This window comes from Bombina bombina, chromosome 11, assembly GCF_027579735.1.
Source record: "Bombina bombina isolate aBomBom1 chromosome 11, aBomBom1.pri, whole genome shotgun sequence".
NCBI lineage: Eukaryota > Metazoa > Chordata > Amphibia > Anura > Bombinatoridae > Bombina > Bombina bombina.
In genome coordinates, this window is record NC_069509.1 from 160,693,741 (window position 1) to 160,713,713 (window position 19,973).

At 40.0% G+C, this 19,973-nt stretch overlaps 1 protein-coding gene across 3 annotated transcripts in view; it reads right to left on the reverse strand.

The window, feature by feature from the left end:
* Positions 1-19,973, reverse strand: part of ABCC1 (ATP binding cassette subfamily C member 1) — a 465,761-nt gene that overhangs the window by 269,456 nt on the left and 176,332 nt on the right. For all 3 annotated transcript variants that reach the window (XM_053695266.1, XM_053695265.1, XM_053695264.1), the window contains exons 6-8: positions 4,117-4,178; positions 3,861-3,992; positions 2,121-2,348 (exon numbers count right to left, since the gene is read on the reverse strand). In XM_053695266.1, the coding sequence (XP_053551241.1) occupies positions 2,121-2,348; positions 3,861-3,992; positions 4,117-4,178 (422 nt within the window). The remainder of the gene's footprint in view (positions 1-2,120; positions 2,349-3,860; positions 3,993-4,116; positions 4,179-19,973) is intronic.

The following is a 19,973-nucleotide window of genomic DNA, read 5'->3' on the forward strand; positions in this document are numbered from 1 at the left end:
GAACGAACGACAACCCCAGGGAACACAAGATAACTGTCTGAAGCAATCGGACTCACAGGGGATGAGAACTGGGAAACCCGGAGAATGGGTACAGGACTCACTCGTAATTCACAGCCCAAAGGGAAGCAAACACCCTTAGCCGGAGGTCAACACCCCCCCAACAAGGTGCTAGGCCGCGACAAAGTCACGCAATTTCTCTAGAGCCCAAAGGCGCCAAGGGCAACACTAAGGGAAATGAGAACGAGAACAGATAAAAGATAAGGCAACCATAGGTTATCGCCCAGGAAGAACGGACAGACCCGCAGGACCAGGCCAACAGGAGTCTCAGAACTGGAAAAAGATACACAAATAACAAAGACTTTAAAGATTACTTCATCCACTTATTTCTATGCATGCAAGCCAGTCGAAGATCAAGACTGAGAATCCCCAGGCGCATTAATGCCAAAAACGTGCTTTAATAGAACATGAAGGTGTGCCAGTCTATAACGAAAGGCGCAACATACCTCCGCTGAGACAAAAGTAAACACCGGCCCCGAAGGTTGATCCCCTGAGGCCTCAGGGGCAGTCGCTCCCCCGGAGGGCTAAACTGGACCAGGCAATCCCACGCCTGACGAGTCCCGGTTAATGGAACACGGACAAAATCGTAAGAACACTCCGGAGAGGTGCAGATGCGCCAGCGCCAAAGATATGGCTATGCGGAACCGTGTCGTAACCTCCGGTGGGAACAGGCCCCACTCCCTAGAAGGATAAGTGGCGTTTGGGTTACCTACATGCGTAGGAAGAGTTGGTGGTAGGGAACTCGTCTCGTGAGAAATAAAATCCCCAGAGACGGATGGCTCAGTGGGCACCTGATTCCCCGATCCTGAGGAACAGAGCACTCTAAAACAGCATTCGGAACATAACTGATGGGCATGTATCACCCGGGCCAATTCATATTCTTCGCTAGAAGTAGAGTCTGAATCAGAGACATCCGTCTCCAAAAAATCAGAATCCTCCATAACTTGGACACTGAATAAAAAAACGGACCAATAAGAAAAATCTAAACGGCACCTTACACCCCCAATGGCTGGGGCACTCACCACCACCTGAGAACCAGACACCAGTGGACCAGGATTTCTCTGTCGCCACACGGCCAGGAAAGCCGAAATGAGGTCACAAGGTAAACCGTGCAGTCCATGCAAAAGCACGCCCAACCGTAAAGGCAGCGTCACTAGACATAGACTGTTATGTTCCAAAATAGCCATGTGCCGGAGCAACACTACACAGTAGCAGACAGAATCACATAAACATGATTATAAACGCCCCTGTTCAATAACCCCCCTCAGGAGATATTAACCCTTGATTCCTAGATACAAAAAGGAGCCTCACTGAGACCCTATGTTAAAGTTATTCTCGAAAGGCTGTAGCCCCTCTCGGATAAACAGTTGTAATTACAATACATCCATGATGAAAGTAAAATGAAACGATCTTACCGGAATCTACGCCATAGAACAGAAACACGGCCCTTCAAGTGTGACAGATAGTAGCGTCGCTTCTGCCATGGACTTGAGAGAAAAAAGCAGGCCGCGAAACTCATCAATGCCGATTGCTTGTGGAGCTGTTAATATGAGTCGGGATGGTTTCGCAGAAAGACTCTCCCTGCATCTCCGGACTCTAACTTTCACCCATGCTCTCACTGAGAGGCTGACAGGACTAGTTAAAACTCCAGTCCCATGTCGAAGAGTACTACCCTCCATAAGAGACTATCGAAAACTTCTGACACTTTTCTGCCAACCTCCTGGGACGAAAGGCAAAGAATGACTGGGGGATGAGGGAAGTCGGGGAGGTATTTAAGCCTTTGGCTGAGGTGTCTTTGCCTCCTCCTGGTGGCCAGGTTCTTAATTCCCAAAAGTAATGAATGCAGCTGTGGACTCTTTATATTTATGAAGAAAACTATATTGCAGCTTTACTCAATGTTTCTTTAAGTTAAAAATACAATTAAAAAAAAAAAAGTTACACATAAAAGTTAATGCATATTTTTATGGCATTAAAAGATCATTTAAAATAAATAAAAAATTAAATAACAATCTTTAATAAATATGCCACAAAGGATGACAATACACTTGATGTGCTGGTCTTACTTTAGAATCTCTGGTCCAGAAAACATCAAAACATCATGTAGGATTTTGAAGAATGAGCTCATAAAAAAGTAAGGGCCAAAGGTTTTGTACAAAGCATTAAATAATGATGGTTCCACATCTTTAGGCGAGGGCTGCACTAGAAGCGCCTTGGCTTCTTCAGCATCATTCTCTTTTGAGCCGGCTGGATTTGATTGTTTTTTGGGAGAATAAACCATCTTCAAAGGCTGCCTGAAAAGAAAAAGGGTTAACTAGTACAATACATTATTGCATATATTGCTTTGCACCATATCATTCTATACTATATTTAGCCACCAATCAGCAAATGATACCCAGGTGCTCAATCGAAAATGGGCAGACTCCTAAGCTTTACATTTCTGCTTTTCAAATAAATATAGCAAGAGAATGAAAAAATTATAATAGGAGTAAATTAGAAAGTTGTTTACAATTGCTGCTCTATCTGAATATCCCTTTAATGTTTTGTATTTTGAAACTAGGAATATTTAATGTAAACGATAGAAGCACCCAGCCTATTTACAAGGCCCAAATATTGCAAATCTGTGAAGAAACACTATACTTCAAATATAGTGTTATAAGGTACTAGAAAATATAAACAGATTGCGCTAAAAAGCGGATTTGAGTTAGTGTTGTTTTCTGCATGGCTCTCACACCACTGGGCAGAAAATAGGCATAAGCCATTCATTATTAAAAAAAAAATCTATTACTTCCCATTAAGCAATTAGCCAAGTATATCTATTTTAAGAAATTACATTTTAATTAGTTTAAGTCATTTGCTATGTAATTTTAAAGTAAAAATGTGATTAGAATAAAACTTCTTTAAAGCTTTAGCATAAGTGTGAGTATAGTGTTATATAAAACATAATAGTATATATTAGGGTTGCACCGATACCATTTTTTTTATAACTGAGTACAAGTACCGATACTTGTTTTCAAATACTCGCCGATACCAATTACCGATACTTTTTTTTATGTCATGTGACAGTTTACCAAGCACAATACAGACTAATTATTTAAGATTGCTTCTTTATAATTATAAAGGGCTGTAATTCAAAAGACATTATGAAATAATAAAAAAGTTCACTGAACATGTTTATAAATAAAAAATATTACAATAAAATATTAAATTTAAAGGGGTGATGCAATTGGGTTGTAGGGCTGTTATATAACATCAATCTGACATTTGTATGGAGGTTTCGACACTAAGTTGAACAGTCTTTCACTTTCCACACTACTGCATGGGGCAGAAAGATATTTTTGGGCCATTTTAGCCAGAGCTGGAAATCTGTTTATTAACTGATCAGTACTTCAGGGGTTTGTCTGAACGAGGTACAGTGATCTCTCCTACAATAATACAAATAACAGCAATTTGTATTGGCAGAACAGTAGTAAACAATTTTTAGTTGAGTCTCCACTCCAGTTTAAAATGAAATGGGAACCTGCAGCTGACAAAAGGCCACAAGGTAGCATATGGGTAGGAAGTGGAGGTATCGGTTTAAGTATCGGTGCATTTGCACGAGTACAAGTACTCATGCAAATACTTGGTATCGGTACGGATACCGATACTAGTATCGGTATCGGTGCATCCCTAGTATATATATTGTCGGCTAATCCTGCCATTACTGACCAATCCTCTGTAATTAAAAAACAAATAAAAGTTTGGGAACTCCTGTATTAGAATTTGTACAAAACTCAGAGATTAAATAAACAAACAGCACCACCTACTTTTTTGCTTTTGAGTATTCTTTATCCCAGTTCTTAGACAATACTGGTACAACTTCCAGGGAAGTGTCTTCTTTGTTTAAAGACCATAAATCCTTGTCTTCTAAAGGGCGTTTATATCCCTTAACCATCATCCTATGGGAAAAGGTAACATTAAAAACCATGATAAGGATCAATAAAAAGATAAGAATATTGTGGTATGAAGTGTAGCGAGACAGGCAGAGGTTCATAGCTTTATAATACCACACATTCCCCTTACTTAGTTATCCACCAGAAGGTGATGTTTGATAGGAAAGAAGCACTCGCCTCTGGACAGGGATTCTAAGGATTGAAAAAAAATCATTATCAATGGTAAAGTACAATCTGAAAAAGGACATTGTAACCGTTTATGCGTATAACGAATTGCAGTTTGTTCACATTAATGTATAACCCCTTAATGACTGAGGACGTGCAGGGTACGTCCTCAGAAAAAAGGCAGTTAATGCCTGAGAACGTACCCTGCACGTCCTCAGTCTGGAAAGCAGCTGGAAGCGATCCTGCTCGCTTCCAGCTGCTTTCCGGTTATTGCAGTGATGCCTCGATATCGAGGCATCCTGCAATAACATTTTTAAGCCATCCGGTGCAGAGAGAGCCACTCTGTGGCCCTCTCTGCACCGGAGATTGTTGGCTTACCGGCGTTGGTGGGTGGGAGGCTGGTGGGAGGCGGGTGGTGGCCATCGATGGCCTTGGCGACTTGCAGGAGGGGCGGGATCGTGGGCGTGGGCGGTCGGGGGCGCGCACTGGCGCGCGCGCGTGCACGGAAGGGCGGGGGCGGGCGCGTGCACGGGGAGGGAGCGGGTGGGAACCGCTACACTACAGAATAAAGTAAAAAAAAAAAGCATACAAAAGGGAATAAAAGTTTTTTTATTTATAAATCAATTAAGGTGTTGGGGTTTGTCTGTTAGGGGGGGTGAATCTACACTACAGAATTTATATTTTTGTTTTAAAAAAACACGTTTTTTTCTTGAAACTGGGTACTGGCAGACAGCTGCCAGTACCCAAGATGGCCCCCAATAATGCAGAGGGGGAGGGTAAGAGAGCTGTTTTGGGGGTGGATCAGGGAGGTTGGGGGCTAAGGGGGGATTCTACAAAGTAGCATATGTAAATATGCTAAAAAAAAAAAAAAAGAACAAATTAAAAAAACCTTTTATTTTAGTACTGGCAGAGTTTCTGCCAGTACTTAAGATGGCTGGGACAATTGTGGGGTGGGGGAGGGAAGGGAGCTGTTTGGGAGGGATCAGGGGGTCTGATGTGTCAGGTGGGAGGCTGATCTCTACACTAAAGCTAAAATTAACCCTGCAAGCTCCCTACAAACTACCTAATTAACCCCTTCACTGCTAGCCATAATATACGTGTGATGCGCAGCAGCATTTAGCGGCCTTCTAATTACCAAAAAGCAACGCCGAAGTCATATATGTCTGCTATTTCTGAACAAAGGGGATCCCAGAAAAGCATTTACAACCATTTGTGCCATAATTGCATAAGCTGTTTGTAAATAATTTCAGTGAGAAACCTAAAATTTTGAAAAATTTAACGTTTTTTTAAATTTGATCGCATATGGTGGTGAAATGGTGGCATGAAATATACCAAAATGGGCCTAGATCAATACTTGGGGTTGTCTACTACACTACACTAAAGCTAAAATTAACCATACAAGCTCCCTACATGCTCCCTAATTAACCCCTTCACTGCTGGGCATAAAACACGTGTGGTGCGCAGTGGCATTTAGCAGCCTTCTAATTACCAAAAAGCAACACCAAAGCCATATATGTCTGCTATTTATGAACAAAGGGGATCCCAGAGAAGAATTTACAACCATTTATGCCATAATTGCACAAGTTGTTTGTAAATAATTTCAGTGAGAAACCTAAAGTTTGTGAAAAAATTTGTGAAAAAGTGAACAATTTTTTTTATTTGATCGCATTTGGCGGTGAAATGGTGGCATGAAATATACCAAAATGGGCCTAGATCAATACTTTGGGATGTCTTCTAAAAAAAAATATATACATGTCAATGGATATTCAGGGATTCCTGAAAGATATCAGTGTCCCAATGTAACTAGCACTCATTTTGAAAAAAAGTGGTTTGGAAATAGCAAAGTGCTACTTGTATTTATGGACCTATAACTTGCAAAAAAAGCAAAGAACATGTAAACATTGGGTATTTCTAAACTCAGAACAAAATTTAGAAACTATTTAGCATGGGATTTTTTTGGTGGTTGTAGATGTGTAACAGATTTTGGGGGTCAAAGTTAGAAAAAGTGTGTTTTCTTCCATTTTTTCCTCATATTTTATAAAAAAAATTAGAGTAAATTATAAGATATGATAAAAATAATGGTATCTTTAGAAAGCCCATTTAATGGCGAGAAAAACGGTATATAATATGTGTGGGTACAGTAAATGAGTAAGAGGAAAATTACAGCTAAACACAAACACCGCAAAAATGTAAAAATAGCCTTGGTCCCAAACGGACAGAAAATGGAAAAGTGCTGCGGTCATTAAGGGGATAAAGAATATAACAGGATTTTTTTTTATAGTAAAATATTTTATAAACACTGAACACATAAAAACTAATGACTTCATGATGTAGGTTATAAAATGCAACAATCTCAGTGTTCTTTCAGTAAAAATAAATAAATAGCCTTCCTGTAGAGACCACAGCCCCTTGTGGCTGTGACAGGAAGTAATGGACCTTGTACAAATTAAGTTAAGTAGTTAAAGGGACATGAAACCTAAAAAAAAAAAATCTAACGATTCCAATAGAGTATACATTTTTAAACAACTTTCCAATTTACAAATTTGCTGCATTCTCTTAGTATCCTTTGTTGAAGGATCATCAATGCCCTACTGGAAGCTAGCTAAACACATTAGTAGGCCAATGACAAGAGGCATATATTTGCAGCCACCAATCATCAGCTAGCACCCAGTTCCTGAGTCTACCTAGGTATGCTTTTCAACAAAGAACTAAGCAAATTAGATAAAATAATTAAACTAGAAAGTTGTTTTGTATGATATAACTGAATCATGGGCTTCATGTCCCTTTAAAAAAAAAAAAAGTTAAAATCCTATTAAAATGATGAATTGTACAGGGCTCAACAAAAAATATAGGAGCCAGCCCATAAATGTCAGAGCCAGAAACTTAAACACATAAAATACAGGTACAACACCGTATATTGGCATCTGTAAAATGGGACAGCTTTGTGAGGGGATGGGACCAAGTGTCATAATACGGCTTATACAAACTACCAAATGGTAATTTTATATTATTTAATACTTTTGTATGCACAGTACAAACATATAGTACTTTACTGTAATCAGATAGGTTATAGTTGTTTTAAATACGTATTGATAATCATTTGCATGTTGGAACATACACACAAAAAGACTCAACAGAAAAGTGCGACTTACTGGTGACGAAAATTATATTTAATATTTTTTTTTTTTTTTTTTTTTAAATCAATGAACATAAGTCTGTAATTCAGAATTCTGAATTTGGGAATTTGTACCTGTAATATAACATAAAACATACATGTGTATATGTATGAATATATAATATATTACACACACTCTATTATGTGAGCATGATAAAGAAAGTCTAGAAATTATCATGATACACAAAGTTTGTTACCTAACCCATAACACCACTTTGGAATAGTGGAAAATAAAGCATAATAATAACAGCAGATATCAGTACTAAGGCATTATTGTTTATGTATAAAGTGCTGACATATTATGCTGTAACATTAAGAATAAAGTACATTAATAGAAGACATTTACATAAATCATAAGGATAGAGGGCTCTGCCCTTGTGTCACTGTAAGCTGTAAACCATCTCTACATAAAATGATCAACAGCATAGGAGGACTCGTGAGCTTATATTCTAAAAGGAAGCACATGGGGAAGCTGAGGGAGAGGACAACTTAAGTAGAGACATCTTAAAGGGACAGTCTACTCCAGAATGTTTATTATTGTTTAAAAAGATAGATAATCCCTTTATTACCCATTCCCCGGTTTTGCATAACCAACACTGTTACATTAATATACTTTTTACCTCTGTGATTACTTTGTAACTAAGCCTGTGCAGACGGCCCCTTATTTCATATAAAGAAAAGCATGGGCAGAAGAGACCATTAGAGAACACACACAGTTAGCACTCATGTAGACATCTATAACACAAATTGTGTATATACATTATGAAAAGATTGAGTACCAAATGGTAAGGGGAGTTTGCTTGAATCATTAAAACATAACTTTTATTTAATACGCAAAAAAACAGGAGATTCAATAAAGGGATGTGCAATTAAAAACAATAGCTGCCTGGGGCGTGATAAAAGGGGTCTCTTATATCACAATAAGTGCCTGAATATAACGGCTATAGGTTGTTATGCATATTGGGTATTAGCAGTATAGACTGTAAATGTATAATAGAACTCTGCAAACAAAAGTGACTACGTTTCCCTATGTTATGGGTAACACCATGAATGGTTAATTTGCAGGGGTTGTGTTCAACATATATACATTGCGAATTCAGGACATATGTCCAATGCTGTCTAAGTATTACCCACAGTGTCTTGTTAGCATGAAATACTGTTCATTAAATTTAGCATAACGGTGCATAAAGCACAGATATCATTAACTAAAAGATCAGTGTGATTGGTGCATACTTAGGTATCCATGTTTGTCAGTTCTAGACACCACAGAGTTAATCGCTATGTCTTATCCAGACAGAGTGGTTAAGCATATGACATATTATGTAGTATAATAGTTTGACTGGTTAACCCTTTCGTGACAGGGTTAAAGTGCCTACATCGGAACAACTGTTCCGATGTAGACAAATTGAAACTACGCGATCGTGCATACGATCGCGAGATTTCAATTATTGGATCGCATCTGGGGGGCGTCCCTACAATCCTAGGAACGCCCTCCAGACCACGATTAAATCCCTGAAGCACAGAAGGCTTCAGGACAGCCGTTAGTTATGACGTTCCATTCCGTCATAACGGCTTTAAAGCCCAGTCTAATTATGACGGAATGGAACGGCATAACGGCTTTAAAAGGTTAAGCAAAAATAGTTTATTTACAAATAATGCTAGATAATCAAGTGTACATTTATTTACAGAGAGTATTGGTAACCAATGATTCAAGCGAACTCCCCTTACCATTTGGTACTCAATCTTTTCATAATGTATATACACAATTTGTGTTATAGATGTCTACATGAGTGCCAACTGTGTATTCTCTAATGGTCTCTTCTGCCCATGCTTTTCTTTATAAGTCAAATAATACACAGCACCGTCTACCCTGAGATTATATGGAATAAAGCCAGTAATCCATCAAGGGTATAGTCATAATTACTGATTAGGCAGTGCCATTGAAACCCCTTCTTGCTCAATATTTAATTGCCCCTTATTTCAGTTCTTTTGACAGACTTGCATTTTAGCCAAACATTGCTCTCATAAGTAACTCCATGGGCATGAGCACAATGTTATCAATATGGCACACATGGACTAACACCCTCTAGCTGTGAAAAACTGTCAAATGCATTTAAATAAGAGGCAGCCTTAAACATTAGCATATGAGCCTAATTAGGTTTAGCTTTCAACCAAGAATACCAAAAGAACAAAGCAAATTCAATAATAAAAGTAAATTGGAAAACATAATTTATGCTTACCTGATAAATTTATTTCTCTTGTAGTGTATCCAGTCCACGGATCATCCATTACTTGTGGGATATTCTCCTTCCCAACAGGAAGTTGCAAGAGGATCACCCACAGCAGAGCTGCTATATAGCTCCTCCCCTAACTGTCATATCCAGTCATTCGACCGAAAACAAACAGAGAAAGGAGAAACCATAGGGTGCAGTGGTGACTGTAGTTTAATTAAAATTTAGACCTGCCTTAAAAGGACAGGGCGGGCTGTGGACTGGATACACTACAAGAGAAATAAATTTATCAGGTAAGCATAAATTATGTTTTCTCTTGTTAAGTGTATCCAGTCCACGGATCATCCATTACTTGTGGGATACCAATACCAAAGCTAAAGTACACGGATGATGGGAGGGACAAGGCAGGATTAAGCGGAAGGAACCACTGCCTGAAGAACCTTTCTCCCAAACACAGCCTCCGAAGAAGCAAAGTATCAAATTTGTAAAACTTTGAAAAAGTGTGAAGCAAAGACCAAGTCGCAGCCTTGCAAATCTGTTCAACAGAGGCCTCATTTTTGAAGGCCCAGGTGGAAACCACAGCTCTAGTAGAATGAGCTGTAATCCTTTCAGGGGGCTGCTGTCCAGCAGTCTCATAGGCTAGGCGTATTACGTTTCGAAGCCAAAAGGAAAGAGAGGTTGCCGAAGCTTTTTGACCTCTCCTCTGTCCAGAGTAAACGACAAACAGGAAAGATGTTTGACGAAAATCCTTAGTAGCTTGTAAGTAAAACTTCAAGGCACGGACTACGTCCAGATTATGTAAAAGACGTTCCTTCTTTGAAGAAGGATTAGGGCACAACGATGGAACAACAATCTCTTGATTGATATTCTTGTTAGAAACCACCTTAGGTAAAAACCCAGGTTTGGTACGCAGAACTACCTTATCTGCATGAAAAATCAGATAAGGAGAATCACATTGTAAGGCAGATAGCTCAGAGACTCTCCGAGCCGAGGAAATAGCCATCAAAAACAGAACTTTCCAAGATAAAAGTTTAATATCAATGGAATGAAGGGTTTCAAACGGAACTCCTTGAAGAACCTTAAGAACCAAGTTTAAGCTCCACGGGGGAGCAACAGGATTAAACACTGGCTTAATTCTAACCAAAGCCTGGCAAAATGCCTGGACGTCTGGAACCTCTGCCAGACGCTTGTGCAAAAGAATAGACAGAGCAGAAATCTGTCCCTTTAAGGAACTAGCTGATAATCCTTTGTCCAAGCCCTCTTGGAGAAAAGACAATATTCTAGGAATCCTAACCTTACTCCATGAGTAATTCTTGGATTCACACCAATAAAGATATTTACTCCATATCTTGTGGTAGATTTTCCTGGTAACAGGCTTTCGTGCCTGTATTAAAGTATCAATGACTGACTCGGAGAAGCCACGCTTTGATAGAATCAAGCGTTCAATCTCCATGCAGTCAGTCTCAGAGAAATTAGATTTTGATGATTGAAAGGACCTTGTATCAGAAGGTAATGTCTTAGAGGCAGAGTCCATGGTGGAAAGGATGACATGTCCACTAGGTCTGCATACCAAGTCCTGCGTGGCCACGCGGGTGCTATCAGAATCACCGATGCTCTCTCCTGTTTGATTTTGGCAATCAGTCGAGGGAGCAGAGGAAACGGTGGAAACACATAAGCCAGGTTGAAGAACCAAGGCGCTGCTAGAGCATCCATCAGCGTCGCTTCTGGGTCCCTGGACCTGGATCCGTAACAAGGAAGCTTGGCGTTCTGGCGAGACGCCATGAGATCCAACTCTGGTTTGCCCCAACGATGAATCAACTGAGCAAACACCTCCGGATGGAGTTCCCACTCCCCGGATGGAAAGTCTGACGACTTAGAAAATCCGCCTCCCAGTTCTCCACGCCTGGGATATGGATTGCTGACAGGTGGCAAGAGTGGTACTCTGCCCAGCGAATTATTTTTGAGACTTCTAACATCGCTAGGGAACTCCTGGTTCCCCCTTGATGGTTGATGTAAGCCACAGTCGTGATGTTGTCCGACTGAAATCTGATGAACATCAGTGTTGCTGAGGCCAAGCCAGAAGAGCATTGAATATCGCTCTTAACTCCAGAATATTTATTGGAAAGAGTTTCTCCTCCTGAGTCCACGATCCCTGTGCCTTCAGGGAATTCCAGACTGCACCCCAACCTAGAAGGCTGGCATCTGTTGTTACAATTGTCCAATCTGGCCTGCGAAAGGTCATACCCTTGGACAGGTGTACCCGAGACAACCACCAGAGAAGAGAATCTCTGGTCTCTTGATCCAGATTTAGCAGAGGGGACAAATCTGTGTAATCCCCATTCCACTGACTCAGCATGCATAATTGCAGCGGTCTGAGATGAAGGCGCGCAAATGGCACTATGTCCATTGCCGCTACCATTAAGCCGATTATCTCCATACACTGAGCTACCGAAGGGCGCGGAATGGAGTGAAGAATACGGCAAGCATTTAGAAGTTTTGATAACCTGGACTCCGTCAGGTAAATTTTCATTTCTACAGAATCTATAAGAGTCCCTAAGAAGGAGACTCTTGTGAGTGGGGATAGAGAACTCTTTTCCTCGTTCACTTTCCACCCGTGCGACCTCAGAAATGCCGGAACTATCTCTGTATGAGACTTGGCAACTTGAAAGCTTGACGCCTGTATCAGGATGTCGTCTAGATACGGAGCCACCGCTATGCCTCGCGGTCTTAGAACCGCCAGAAGTGAGCCCAGAACCTTTGTAAAGATTCTCGGGGCTGTAGCCAACCCGAAGGGAAGAGCTACAAATTGGTAATGCCTGTCTAGAAAGGCAAACCTTAGAAACCGATGATGATCTTTGTGAATCGGTATGTGAAGGTAGGCATCCTTTAAGTCCACTGTGGTCATGTACTGACCCTCTTGGATCATGGGTAGGATGGTCCGAATAGTTTCCATTTTGAAAGATGGAACTCTGAGGAATTTGTTTAAGATCTTTAGATCCAAAATTGGTCTGAAGGTTCCCTCTTTTTGGGAACCACAAACAGATTAGAATAAAAACCCTGTCCTTGTTCCGTCCGCGGAACTGGATGGATCACTCCCATAACTAGGAGGTCTTGCACACAGCATACGAATGCCTCTTTCTTTATCTGATTTGCAGATAACCTTGAAAGATGAAATCTCCCTTGTGGAGGGGAAGCTTTGAAGTCCAGAAGATATCCCTGAGATATGATCTCCAACGCCCAGGGATCCTGAACATCTCTTGCCCATGCCTGGGCGAAGAGAGAAAGTCTGCCCCCTACTAGATCCTTCGCCGGATAGGGGGGCCGTTCCTTCATGCTGTCTTAGAGGAAGCAGCAGGCTTTCTGGCCTGCTTGCCTTTGTTCCAGGACTGGTTAGGTTTCCAGGCCTGCTTAGATTGAGCAAAAGTTCCCTCTTGTTTTGAAGCAGAGGAAGTTGATGCTGCACCTGCCTTGAAATTTCGAAAGGCACGAAAATTAGACTGTTTGGCCTTTGCTTTGGCCCTGTCCTGAGGAAGGGTGTGACCCTTACCTCCAGTAATGTCAGCAATAATTTCCTTCAAACCAGGCCCGAATAAGGTCTGCCCCTTGAAAGGAATGTTGAGTAATTTAGACTTTGAAGTCACGTCAGCTGACCAGGATTTAAGCCATAGCGCCCTACGCGCTTGGATGGCGAATCCGGAATTCTTAGCCGTTAGTTTAGTCAAATGAACAATGGCATCAGAAACAAATGAGTTAGCTAGCTTAAGTGTTCTAAGCTTGTCAATAATTTCAGTCAATGGAGCTGTATGGATGGCCTCTTCCAGGGCCTCAAACCAGAATGCCGCCGCCGCGGCCGTGACAGGCGCAATGCATGCAAGGGGCTGTAAAATAAAACCTTGTTGAATAAACATTTTCTTAAGGTAACCCTCCAATTTTTTATCCATTGGATCTGAAAAAGCACAACTGTCCTCAACCGGGATAGTAGTACGCTTTGCTAAAGTAGAAACTGCTCCCTCCACCTTAGGGACCGTCTGGCATAAGTCCCGTGTAGTGGCGTCTATTGGAAACATTTTTCTAAATATAGGAGGTGGGGAAAAAGGCACACCCGGTCTATCCCACTCCTTGCTAATAATTTCTGTAAGCCTTTTAGGTATAGGAAAAACATCAGTACACACCGGTACCGCATAGTATTTATCCAGCCTACACAATTTCTCTGGTACTGCAACTGTGTTACAGTCATTCAGAGCAGCTAATACCTCCCCAAGCAACACACGGAGGTTCTCAAGCTTAAATTTCAAATTAGAAATCTCTGAATCAGGTTTCCCCGAATCAGAGATGTCACCCACAGACTGAAGCTCTCCGTCCTCATGATCTGCATATTGTGACGCAGTATCAGACATGGCCCTTACAGCATCTGCGAGCTCTGTATTTCTCCTAACCCCAGAGCAATTGCGCTTGCCTCTTAATTCAGGCAACCTGGATAATACCTCTAACAGGGTTTTTATTCATGATTGCAGCCATGTCCTGCATGGTATTCGCTATGGGCGTCCCTGATGTAATTGGCGCCATATTAGCGTGCATCCCCTGAGCGGGAGGCGAAGGGTCTGACACGTGGGGAGAGTTAGTCGGCATAACTTCCCCCTCGTCAGAATCTTCTGGTGATATTTCTTTTATAGTTAAAGACTGATCTTTACTGTTTAAGGTGAAATCAATACATTTAGTACACATTCTCCTATGGGGCTCCACCATGGCTTTCAAACATAATGAACAAGTAGTTTCCTCTGTGTCAGACATGTTTAAACAGACTAGCAATGAGACTAGCAAGCTTGGAAAACACTTTAAACAAGTTTACAAGCAATATAAAAAATGTTACTGCACCTTTAAGAAACACAAATTGTCAAAATTTGAAATAACAGTGAAAAAAGGCAGTTACACTAACAAAATTTTTACAGTGTATGTAACAAGTTAGCAGAGCATTGCACCCACTTGCAAATGGATGATTAACCCCTTAATACAAAAAACTGAATAATAAAAGACAAAAACGTTTTTTTTTTTGTTTTTTTGTTTTTTTTCAAACAGTCACAACAACTGCCACAGCTCTACTGTGGCTTTTTACCTCCCTCAAAAACGACTTTGAAGCCTTTTGAGCCCTCCAGAGATGTCCTGGATCACGCAGGAAGAAGCTAGATGTCTGTGTCAGTAATTTTATCTGCACAGAAAAGCACTAAAATAGGCCCTTCCCACTCATATTGCAACAGTGGAAAGCCTAAGGAAACTGTTACTAGGCAAAATTCAAGCCAGCCATGTGGAAAAAAACTAGGCCCCAATAAGTTTTATCACCAAATACATATAAAAACGATTAAACATGCCAGCAAACGTTTTATATTACATTTTTATAAGAGTATGTATCTCTATTAATAAGCCTGATACCAGTCGCTATCACTGCATTTAAGGCTTTACTTACATTAGTTCGGTATCAGCAGCATTTTCTAGCAAATTCCATCCCTAGAAAAATATTAACTGCACATACCTTATTGCAGGAAAACCTGCACGCCATTCCCTCTCTGAAGTTACCTCACTCCTCAGAATATGTGAGAACAGCCATGGATCTTACTTACTTCTGCTAAGATCATAGAAAACGCAGGCAGATTCTTCTTCTAAATACTGCCTGAGATAAACAGTACACTCCGGCACCATTTAAAAATAACAAACTTTTGATTGAAGAATAAACTAAGTATAAAACACCACACTCCTCTTACGACCTCCATCTTGGTTGAGGCTTGCAAGAGAATGACTGGGTATGACAGTTAGGGGAGGAGCTATATAGCAGCTCTGCTGTGGGTGATCCTCTTGCAACTTCCTGTTGGGAAGGAGAATATCCCACAAATAATGGATGATCCGTGGACTGGATACACTTAACAAGAGAAATATGTTTAAAATCACATCCCCTATCTGAAACATGACAGTTTAATTTTGACTGGACTGTCCCTTAAAATAAGTTGTACGCACCCCTGAACAGATAAGTTTATGCCTATTATTTTCAGGTAAAGTGTCTGTGCCACAGGTGTAGACACCATAAACTGATCTACAGGGGTGCAGATAGACCTACGAATATTCTCAACTGAGGATATGTAATTTATAGGTTATTACTTATTTTGAATTATTTCTTGGGCAGCTGGAAATTCAAATAAAGAATAAGCTTGAAAACAAATGCCACACACAAAAAGTATAAACTTCTGCAATACTGACTATAGATAACAGTGTTTAGCTCCCACAACAGGTAAAGCCATGCGCAGTAGTGACAAGTACTGCAGCTCCCAAGCAGGACACAGCCGGCGCCTGCCTGTGTGCTAAACTTTACAGTCAACACATGCATAATGAAACTACTTATATTTATTATGTCATTTAGCTCTGAAAATTGAGCAATTTCGAATTCTCAAAACTTGAAACGTACCTGCTGACTTATCAATGTTAACCCTCCTACAAGTACATATCTGCCCCGATTGGCTAATAAATGCATGTTAAAAGGGACATGAAACCCACATGTTTTCTTTCATGATTCAGATAGAGCATACAAATTTAAAGGGACACTGAATGCATAAAGATAGCAAGAGAACGAAGAAAAATTGATAATAGGAGTAAATTAGAAAGTTGCTTAAAATTTCATGATCTATCTGAATCACTGAAGAAAACATTTGGGTTCAGTGTCAATTTAAACAACTTTCCAATTTGTTTAATTCTCTTGGTGCCATTTGTTAAAAAGGATACCTAGGTAGACTCATGAGCTGCTGATTGGTGGTTACACTTCTATGCCTTATGTTACTGGCTCACCCGATGTGTTCAGCTAGTTCCAAGTAGTGCATTGCCGCTTCAACAAAGGATACCAAGAGAATGAAACAAATTAGATAATATAAGTAAAATGGAAAGTTGTTGAAAATTGTATTCTCTATCTGAATCATAAAATAAAAATGTTGTCTCTTTAATTTGTTTTAAAGCATTACGACTTGGCTGATATGGAATTCTATAGCAACACAACAGAAATGTGTTTTAATAACAAGGTGTTTACTGTCTCTTTAATCCCCACAGTTTTCTAGTGCTAGAAATGCCAAAATGACCTTTTCATATAAGAATGTCTCTGTAATGCCTCGGTTGTCTAACTTATTCGAACCTGATTTTAACCACTTTATAATGTTTTAGTTTCAAGTTGTGTCACTCTGAATCCAGGATCATTTTTTTTTCTAAATATTACTGATGTGCAACATCAGATGACCATTAATAACAAACACGTAACCAATTAGTTTATGTTCCACGTTGCTACTAATCCCTTTAAACGACTTGTAATGCATTTCAAACCCACACAAATTCCTTTCTCATGTGTCACTTTTTTTCCCCATTTGTAACTTTGAAGCATTTACAGAGGTTGACATCAAACAGCTTGAAAGCAGCGATTTAGAGAGGCAGTGTTCACCCATAAAATAAAAAACGTTTTAAAAAGAACCTGGATGAAACTAATAAATGATCACACTAACTCCAAAAAATAGAATTATAAAAGTTAGTATTTACCATATACTTTCCCATGGTAGCATGTTTGTCAGGCGATGCCGGGATGCCCTTAGAAAAGGGGCAGAGCTAGCAAATGTAGCTATCGCGCCCCCAGCCAATAGGATGAAATATTCCACATATTCGCCCCTGTCCGCCCCAGCTCGCCTGTGGCTGTCAGTAATCCGTTGCCGGAATTCAGCATTGCACACTAGCGCTACTTTGCGCGTGCGTGCAACACCGCCCCCTGCCTGTGCACAGCCAAATAGGTGTGGAGAAGAGGTTAGGAAGCAGTGGTCTAATGACCGCTGATTGATAAATACTGACTGCAGGTTCTCTTGTAGGGGGCTAAAGGGCTTGATAAATCGAGCCCATAGCGTAGACACGCTAAGTAATTTATTTGTGCACTAGCTCTGTTAGCATGTGCATGAAAGCCCTACATGTGCAATAGTAGCCTTAGGAACGTGCACACTTGTGGTGACATCATCAGGATTCAAGCACATGAGCAGAAGGTTCAGGCAGACGGGGTGCAAGCAGGGCTATGTAAGTAGCAATCTTACAAACATTTGCCTTCTCTGTTTTAGGGCTTAGTAATGGAGTTAAACATCTGTTAACAGTTTATTACATTTATTGCAAAACAGTGCTATTTTAAAGAATTACACCCAGATGGACAGGGAATCCCAGAGGCAGAAGTCGTTTTTTTAACTTTCTGTAAAGAGGTTTTTGTTTTTTTTGAGTGAAAACTTTCTGCTGGTCATTTTGAAATTTAATTAGATTTCAAATTAGGTAGCTAGACTAAAGCAGCAGCTCAACTGCAATGTGTTGATTAACTGGAGAATAACGTTTTTTTTTAAGTTTTAGAATATATTGTTATTAATGATTTCCAAGGATCATGCGTCTGAAGCATTCCCTGAGAACTAATAAAATATGCACCAGGCAGATTTAGTATCGGTAGTAGCAATAATAATAGTAATAATAATAGGGTTAGAAGTGTGTAAAAAGCACCAACGATATGATGTCAGAGAAAATGAGGCCCTCCCACCACTCTGACATGGAAAATGTTACCTGCATATCCAACAAGGTGATTAAAAGGGACAGTCTAGTTAAAATTAAACTATCATGATTCAGATACAGCAGCAATTTTAACAAACTTTCTAATTTACTCCCAATATCAATTTTTCTTTGTTCTGTTCTGAACCAAAAATGGGCTGGCTCTTAAAGGGTCATGAAACCCAATTTTTGTATTTCATGATTTAGAAAGAGCATGACATTTTAAACAACTTTCTAATTTACTTCTATTATCTAATTTGCTTCATTCTCTTAATATCCTATGCTGAATCTAGATATGCTCAGTAGCTGCTGATTGGTAGCTGAACACAGATGCCTTGTGTGATTGGCTCACCCATGTGCATTGCTATGCCTTCAACAAAGAATATATAAAGATTTAATCAAATTAGATAATAGAAGTACATTGGGATGTTGCTTAAAATTGTATTCTCTATCTGAATCATGAAAGAAAAAAGTTGGGTTTAGTGTCCCTTTAAGCTTACATGCCAGCTTTTTAAAATGAAGACCAAGAGAACAAAGACAAATTGATGATAGGCGTAAATTAGAAAGTTGCTTAAAATTGCTGCTCTACCTGAATCCTGAAAGTTTAATTTTGACTTGACTATCCCTTTAAGGGCCTGTTGATCAAAAACTCAGCATGAAGAAAAATCACAAAATCTTTGGAGGCTTTTTTTGAGTATTATATTTTAATGTAGGGGTCTCTCCTTCACACCCAGAACCTGCAATATAAACAACTCTGAAGCTAAAATTTGCTGTTCTAAAATTCTTTGAGGGACCTCTCACAGTACTGACGAGACTTCTTAGTTAATCTCCACTAACTTTAGATCATCGTGCCCTTCATCTGAAAGCAAAGAAAAGGCTCAGGACAGAGACACCAGCCGCCCAAACTAACCCAGTGAAATATGTTAAATGATCTTCTATCTAGAAGCTTCTAATAAAAATACAAAGGCAAAGCAATCTGTAATGGATTCATATCTACAGAAAGATATCTACTGCTATGTCTGTGAGGTTCATGGCTTAAAACTATCCAAGTATAAATCAGAAAGAGAAGTTGTCTGCCAGGAACAAACAGCTCAATAGCTTGTTGTATGGCCCAGTTACCACTTGGGAGAAGCTTTTTTTAGCCCAATTGTGCTTTTCACAGAGGAGAACTTTTCTGAAGTATATCAGTCTGATTTCACCTAACAAGATCAGTCCAACCCCAAAACACCAGGCAATTCTCCTTTTAACAAGGGAAATAGCAACCCCAGAGGGTTCTTTCAGCCTTGTTCATAGGAGAGTTGCCAGGTATTCTGGGCTGAACTGACCTTGTTTTATTAGATGAGATCAGACTGATATACTTCATGAACGTTTTCCTCTGTGAAAAGTGCAATCGGGCTAAAAGAAGCTACTCCCAGGTGGTAACCAGGCCATAGAACAAGCTGAGTTATTGTTCATTCCTGGCAGATAACTTCTTACAAACTATACAAGCCCTTGATGATGATATAATCTTTATTTGTAAAGCTTCACTGAAGCCATTTATGTAGAATTACACCCCAGATATTAGACATGACAATACATGAATTATTGCTTGAATTGCATAACAAGAACAAGGTGTTTGACAGTTGTAGAGGGGTTAAACACTGAGGGACAGATTTTTTTCATCATCAGGCCTCTAGAGTCAACTAAAAATGAGAAATGCACCTCCACTCAAGAACTGAACAAGGCTTACAATTGGTTGCAACACAAGTAAGCCACCCCTGACCGGCTCAGCAGCCTATTAGATTCACCATTAAAAACAATGTAATCTCTTTAGTTCTCTTCCTTAAAGGG